At 38.0% G+C, this 7921-nt stretch overlaps 1 protein-coding gene across 2 annotated transcripts in view; it reads right to left on the bottom strand.

Annotated features, from left to right (window-relative positions):
- Window positions 1-916: 916 nt before the first annotated feature.
- Window positions 917-7921, bottom strand: part of KCTD9 (potassium channel tetramerization domain containing 9) — a 34328-nt gene continuing 27323 nt past the window's right edge. For both annotated transcript variants that reach the window (XM_002914427.4, XM_034661243.1), the window contains 3 exons: window positions 5458-5563; window positions 4582-4715; window positions 917-2378 (listed from right to left, as the gene is read on the bottom strand). In XM_002914427.4, the coding sequence (XP_002914473.1) occupies window positions 2262-2378; window positions 4582-4715; window positions 5458-5563 (357 nt within the window). In that variant the 3' untranslated portion in view covers window positions 917-2261. The remainder of the gene's footprint in view (window positions 2379-4581; window positions 4716-5457; window positions 5564-7921) is intronic.

Here is a 7921-nt window from a genome sequence, read left to right as displayed (position 1 = left end):
TGTTTTTACCTGTGTACAGACATGTTCCATCACTAGGTTTAATAGAAGTTTTACTATTTTGAGACTCCTCCCTCAAAATTCTCTCTCCCAGGCGACAGGTCAGAATGTTTTGGGGAAAATGTACTTAACCTAATAAAGCTAATTTGTAATGTTCATCAGTTAAAGAGTAACTCAAATTAAATGAATTATTAGAAGGTAGTCTTGTCTTTTCAGAATTAATGAAATTTCTTTGTGTTGTTAGCATGGTGGATTTTAAAAAGAAGGTCAGAAAATAATCACGCTTTTAGAAGTAAATTCACTTTAATGGCACTTTCAAAGAGACTAATCGGTTATAAGTTTAATGTTGCATTTCCTTTTCCAACCAGACCCTCGGGGCTGGTCATCAACATATGTTGAAGAAATGTAAGCAAAATATGGTAAAGTACTGATTTTCAAAAGCACGACAAGAAACTCCTTTTCAACATTTCACATCATTTATTAATGCAGTATACATTAGATCCAAATCTGCAGTTTCTAAGCATACCATGTTTAGATCTTTCAGATTCTTCTGCAGTTTTAGGTTATGTCTACAGAGGTACCCTTAAGTGGATGAACAACACATTCTATAATTATTGAAAATATATAGTACAGAGTGAAATGATTTAAATATAATTTAGGCACATATTGATTATGAAAATAGATATCTCTCAATACAATACTTCTCTGTCTTGGTAAAAATAATAAAGCAAAGAAAATAATTCATTTCTGAAGTTGCTTTCCCTCACCTGTAAAGGTCCGATCTCCCACTATTCATATTGTACCCTTTACTGTTAAGGAAAGCTTTGCATATGTATATATAGAAGAATAAGCTACGTAAATATTGAAGACATGTCATTCTCCCAGAGGAGACGAAGTAGCTTTTAATGATTCATTGCTTCAAACTGATGAGTCTGTAGAATTCAGAACCTATTTGGACACAGCTTATATCCCTGCTCTTGGGGTAGACGTAAGGACACGGGTTACTAGTAAGGGAGTACAGGCCCTGTCTCTGCTACTGCAGAGATGAGGACTCAAGAAAATCAGGCTAGAATTTATTTAAACGAAAACCAGAAAACAGAAGTCAAATACCAACAGGTGCTGACTGATTGGTATTACATCTTGGACCAGCCAAATGCCTTTATTCTTATTTCAATTTTTTGGTGGCTATAATCAAACTGTCAGTTTAAAATCCCCTCATTCCCCAATGTAGGGTTTTAGCTGCAGTTATGCTGATGTCAAGATGATTGCCAAATTCATTCATATCTTATAGCTTGAATTGCAGTGGACTGGGATTTATTAATACCTATTTCTAAGCTGGCCCTGTTTAAACCATTTGGCATTTGGATTAAATTAATATTAATAATGCACCTTGGTTTTTTGGTTTTGACATATCTTCCTATACTTGTCTTCACCGTACAGGAGGAGACAAGGCTAGTAGTGTAAATTGATAAAATTGCCTGGTCTGGCATTGAGTGGAACTTGCTTCGAATGAAATTCTAAAGATGCTCATTTAAAAGCTGTAGCAATAGGCAAATTCTTCGTCCATCTGGAGAGTTCCACCTTAACTTGAGCTGACAATGATGTCTTTCCTTTCACTCTGTCTCAATCAGTAAGAACCGAGGATTTAATTTAGCTACTGCTTTGTTCTAAAAAATAACCATGATAAAAATGAACCTGAAAAGAGAGCCTTGGAGAATCTGATCTCACCATATTCACATGGCGTGACAGGTATTTAAAGTTGGGGAGTGCATCACTAAAGCTATTAATAAACCTGAACTCTGCAAAATTTTCATAAAGTTTAACAATTTAAATATCCACACTGCATCTAGAGATTCAATAAATATAATTGCATATGTTGTGCTTTTCATAAATTAAAATCCTCAAGTACATTTCAAACCAAGATGGTATTTCCACATCATGCCTATTTAAAAGCAAATATAACAGATCCTATTCCTGGTCATGAAGCCAGGCAGATCCCCCTACCTCCACTCAAAAGGCAGCAAGCTAATCTAGCTTCCCTACATCTATTACATGAGTGCTTAATCAGAATGTGGAAAAAAGTCACTTTTTTCCTTTATGCACCGCTGAGAACAAGCATCATCCTCTAAATGTTTTGTTGTTGTTGTTTTTTTTTAATTCCCTTACAGTGTTATTTCTTCCAGACAACTGAGTGGGTGGAGAAAAAAAAAAGTGATAAGGAAAACATTTTGCATCTTGGACTTCTTCCTCCAGCCCTGAAATTCTCATCTGACACTTTGTGACATGTGCAGTGGTGTCAGCATCTCTTCAAATATAGCTCCCTTCACGTTGGAACCTCTCAGGTTGGCTTCTTGAAGATCACAGCCAGACAGATCACAATTCTGCAAGACAAAAACATATTCATGAAATTCAGATGGAGGTTTAGGGTCTTCTCTGTTCCCTCTCAAAATGATTCCTGGGGCACGAGAACTTATGTTATCATGAAAATCAGTTATTTCTGGAAAACGTTTGTTTTAAGAAAAAAGGCAGATTTTCTTCTATTGGATTTATTTTCTCTAGGTGACACTCAGGCTGACCATCACAAATAGAGATAAAAGTTAAAGAGGAAGCATGTCTCTTCCATTCATATATTTTAGAATCAGTCATTTAAAACCCAGAATGGACTCCAATGTAGTACCTATTATCTATGCAAATTTACTACAATCCAACAACGACAACAACAAAAGGCATAAGCAGGGCTTGGAAACATTATTTAAAAAAAATCTGAGCAAGAGATTTTACTTACAAAATTAAATTATGCAAGAGATTTTGCCTTTTCTCAACTCAAACATTTTTATAGCAGGAAACTGCCTTTTTTTAAACCCCCAAAATTATATGCACAGTTCAGTGAGTTTTAGCAAATGTATACAATGGTTTACTACCACTACAATTGGAAGCTGTTTTTAAATTTCTCTTGAGATCACAGTGGCAGATGAGACAGATTTTGGATAAGTCCCTGGGGATGGTGGGCAATGGGACATAACCTTTTAGGAAAGAATGTCACCAGCTGCCCTTCAATAGTCAACCTGATTAGTCTTTGCAATCAGTTGCAATCAGGAAGACTTTGACTACATGGTTACAAAAACCAAGGGGGGAAAATCATCTTTGGTCTGACAGTACCAAACCATAAAATAATTAAATAATTGTGCTTATAACAGGTTTATACTTTGGCTTTAGGCTGGTTATTTTTACCTTTAAGTTTAATGGGGGCTGCCACTCTGTTGTTAAGAGACCGGGCAAAAACATTAAAAGGAAAGAATCAATAACAAGCCCAATTTTGACGTACTGTTCTCTCCAATCCAACCTAGGTCAGATTTTCTGGGATAGGGCTATACTGTTCAGTATGATGTCAATAGCCACATGTGGCTACTTATATTTAAATGAATTAAAATGAAATAAAATTTAAAAATCCAGTTCTCAGTTGCACTGGCCATATTTCATGTGCTCAACAGCCATAGTGGCTGATTGCTACTGTACTAAACAGATTTAGATTGTGTCTAGCATTGCAAAAAGTGCTACTGGGCAGCACTGAGAGACCTATCAACAGCACTTAAGTCTGCTAACTACATTTTCAAGTCAAGACAACATATAGAATTCTGACAAAAGGGGGCGCCTGGGTGGCGCAGTCGTTAAGCGTCTGCCTTCGGCTCAGGGCCTGATCCCGGAGTTCTGGGATTGAGCCCCACATCAGGCTCCTCCGCTATGAGCCTGCTTCTTCCTCACCCACTCCCCCTGCTTGTGTTCCCTCTCTCGCTGGCTGTCTCTATTTCTGTCAAATAAATAAATAAAATCTTTAAAACAACAACAACAAAAAAGAATTCTGATGAAAGAGATGCATGGACAAAATTAAAATCTCAAGTTGAGATTCAAAAAGAACATGATTCTGATTTAGAACAGGCTTTCTTTGAACCTGATTTCAAACCTGGATATCTTTTAGATTTCTCAAGTAGTTAAAAAAATAATCTGGCTCCATTTAATTCTGTTTGAAACTAAAACTTAAGAAAAACACAGTAAGGGGCACCTGTGTGGCTCAGTCAGTTAAGCGGCTGCCTCCAGCTCAGATCACGATCCCAGGGTCCTGGGATCACACCCCACATTGGAATCCTTGCTCAGGGGAGAGCCTGCTTCACCCTCTGCCTGCCGCTCCCTCTGCTTGTGCTCTCTGTCTCACTATCTCTCTGTGTGTCAAATAAAAATCTTAAAAAAAAATCCACACACAATAAATTAGATTAATAAAAACACCATCAAACTGATCTACTTGAAGGAGACCCAAGGAAAAGAGGAGAAATGAAATCAACTTAGAGCGAACATCAGATGAATCTTCAAATCTGAGACTGGCATCTATGACTTGTGTAACTGAATCCTGCTCTGGGATTCAAATTTGTTTAAACAAGCAATCGATAAGAAAACATCCCTCCAGCTGCGCTGGCATGCCACCTGGCAGATTTTACCAGCCAACTACTTTGTTTATGATTTCAATAAATTTTGCATGAGATACTCAGTAATTGCAGATTAACAAAAACTCTCTAGAAATTGGTGACTCACCTCTAAATCGGTTCCTGCCAGAGTTGCTCCTCTGAGGTTACAGTTCTTCAACTTGGCATTTTTTAAGGTAGCAACTCTCAGGTTAATTCCTGTCATCTGACTTCCTTCCATATCCACACCTTTCAGATTAGCACCTAAAGTGAACATATTTGGGGAGCAGTTGAACTTAAAAAATATTTATAGTCATCCACCTTCAAAAAACCGCAGGATGACTTAATGGAGGTGAATGACGACAGGCTCCTTTAACTTTTGGAAAGAACTCTGTGAACCATAAATCTCAGTCTCTCAACTAACTTCCACATAGAAAGAGTTCATTGTTAAAAAACTGTTTGCTTATACTATGAATTAAGAATGTGTTAGTCTATATTTTCGAGGGAGGTATTTAATTCAGTCTTAGGATAAGTAGCCTTTAGAACAGCCTCCGTAAGTTTATGATAAGGAAGGTAAGTACCCTGTATTCTAAACATACAACTAAACCAAGTGACCGGTTCCCTGACACAACAGAGCAATAGGAATTCATATACAAAACACTAAATCTAACAATGACAAAAACTGCCTGGCTTTGTGCAGACTGAAATTCATTTTAGTCAGTGTAAGAGCAGGCTGTTTAGTTTCAAAGTTTGAGATGTTGACGTTTAATTCTCCAACTAAAGCCTTATTCAATATTAATGGCTTGATTTTTCCTAACTTCTTGCCGGACACATGACTGAGACCAAGATAGGACTTACTCCTTTGTTCATTCTCCAAGTATGAGGACAGAAGAAAGCTGTATCTCCCTACAGTGGTCATGACTTTCCCGTAACAATTATTTTGTTGGGCTATTTACTTCATGTTATGTTTTCACCTTAGGAAACATAATTATAGATAGAAGCTCACCTTCTAAATTGGCTTTAAGACCAGAAGGATCTTCAAAATTACACAGTTTCAGGGATGCTCCTTCTGCATTAGAACAAAGCATCTTGACTCCCTGGAGATTTGCACACTGGCGAGGAAAAGAGAGAAGTCCATGTTTTAACATTCAGATTTTCGTTTGGGTAAGAAAAAACTGGCTCAAACAGTAAAAGAAAAAATGGACAAGGGGTGGAATCAATTCCATACACTCACCATCAGTTATTTTCTGTTTACAGTGAAGACTTTTCCAACTAGACTCAGTAAGAACTGAGAACTATTTCAAGAAATAGTTCTTTCAAAAAGAACGGTTTTAAAAAGAAAAAAACAGCCCAATTAACAATAGCATGTCCATTTTACAGAAAACGTTAAGAGCTTAGAGAAAACAGTTGGAGAGTCGAATTATGACATCCTAGTTTTATTTTCAGGAACAGCCCTGGGTGTGATGTGAGAGCTTACATGTATGGGTGAAGAAGGCATAAACTTGTTGGGGCAGGAATTTCTCTTCCTTATTTCTGTAAAATCAACGAAATTCTTGATGTTCAATCCTGCTATTACTACCTTCATTTCAAAGGTCAGAATACTAAGGCCAGCAGTTCCAGGCGTCATCTGACTACAAAACACTACAAGTTGTTTGTTGGGTCTTTCTGTACCAACCACTACTACACAACACTGGCAACCTTGAACACCCAAATAACAGTGCAAAATACAAAAAGTAAAAAACTAGAAAATATATGTTAGAATTTTAAGTTATGTTAATTTATCTCTAAGGATTCAATGTCATCAGATCTGAACTCCAACAGCAACTGGATAAGGCAGGAAGCTATAAAGGTGACATTAACATTAGAACTTCAAAAATTGTGACCAAAGTAGATGATGAATGTAAAGCTATCTTAAAAATTGTAAGGCAGTTTATATATATGACAATTGTAGTTGTCATTCAAACTACAACAGTGAATATTCTAAAATCCTAAGGCATATCAAGTTATATTATTGCCACACCTAACAAAAAAAATCCTGATTTATAAGTGCAATTTCATTCACCCTACAGTTTAATTCTATGGAAAGGGAGATACATTACAGATCATTTCAAATCACAGAAAATTGAGAAATGCACACATACCTTCCCATCTCTGCCTCTGCATTTATACAAGGTAGTACAGAAGCTCAGACTGAGAGGTAAGATAAATGGGGACCTGGCAGGACCAAAATAACTAAAAGATAGTCATCTGTATTTTATTTTATTTTTTAATTTTTATTTATTTATTTATTTTTTATTTTTTTTTTATTTATTTGACAGAGATAGAGACAGCCAGCGAGAGAGGGAACACAAGCAGGGGGAGTGGGAGAGGAAGAAGCAGGCTCACAGCAGAGGAGCCTGATGTGGGGCTCGATCCCATAACGCCGGGATCACGCCCTGAGCCGAAGGCAGACGCTTAACCGCTGTGCCACCCAGGCGCCCCTATTTTTTAATTTTTTAAAAAGATTTTATTTGACAGAGACAGAGAGAGAGCACAACGAGGGAGAGGGAGAGGAACAGAGGGAAAGGGAGCAGCAGGCTCCCTGCTGAGCAGGGAGCCTGATGCGGGACTCATCCCAGGACCCTGGGCATCATGACCTGAGCCAAAGGCAGACGCTTAACCAACTGAGCCACCCAGGCACCCTAATGACTGTATTTTAAATACTAAAAATATTAAGACAGAAAGCTGATAATATGAAAATAAACATCTCTGGTTCTCTGTGTTGTGCACCCAGGTAAAACAGACTGTAACTATTATCAAAAATTCCCAAGGTGACAGCACAGGGACAGGCACCAGCAAACAGGCTGGTGGCAGGCATCTGGTCTGACCTAACTAAAAGCCCACGGTGGCCCCAGACTGGCCCTTTACAGCACAGGGACCGAACCCTGCCCACAACAGGAAGATGCACTGAAGCAGTCAACGGACTGAAGGCAAAAGCAGCTCAGCCACAAGAGTAGGGCGCATGCAACACATATAGCAAACACCTCTGCCCGAAGTGCCTGGTTCTGGTGAACAAGGGCCATTGAACTACAGGCCACTACAGGACCTCTTCTTCATAAGGCCACTACTCTTAAGAGCAGGAGACATAGCTGACTCTCCTAATACATGGAAACAGACACAGAGAGTTAGACAAAACGAGGAAACAGAGGAATATGTCCCAAATGAAAGGACAGGACAAAATCACAGCAAAAGAGCTAAATGAAATGAAGATAAGCTATATGCCTGACAGAGAATTCAAAGTAATGATCATAAAGATACTTACTGGATCTGAGAAGAGTGAAGGATCTCAGTGAGACCCTTAACAAAGAAATAGAAAATATAAAAGAACCAACCATAGATGAAGAACTGAAATTAAAAATATACTAGAGGGAATAAATAGTAGACTAGAGAAAGCAGAAGAATGGGTCAGTGAGCTGGAGGACAGAGTAATG

The sequence above is a fragment of the Ailuropoda melanoleuca genome, chromosome 5, assembly GCF_002007445.2.
Source record: "Ailuropoda melanoleuca isolate Jingjing chromosome 5, ASM200744v2, whole genome shotgun sequence".
NCBI lineage: Eukaryota > Metazoa > Chordata > Mammalia > Carnivora > Ursidae > Ailuropoda > Ailuropoda melanoleuca.
This window is presented reverse-complemented; position numbering and strand designations above follow the sequence as displayed.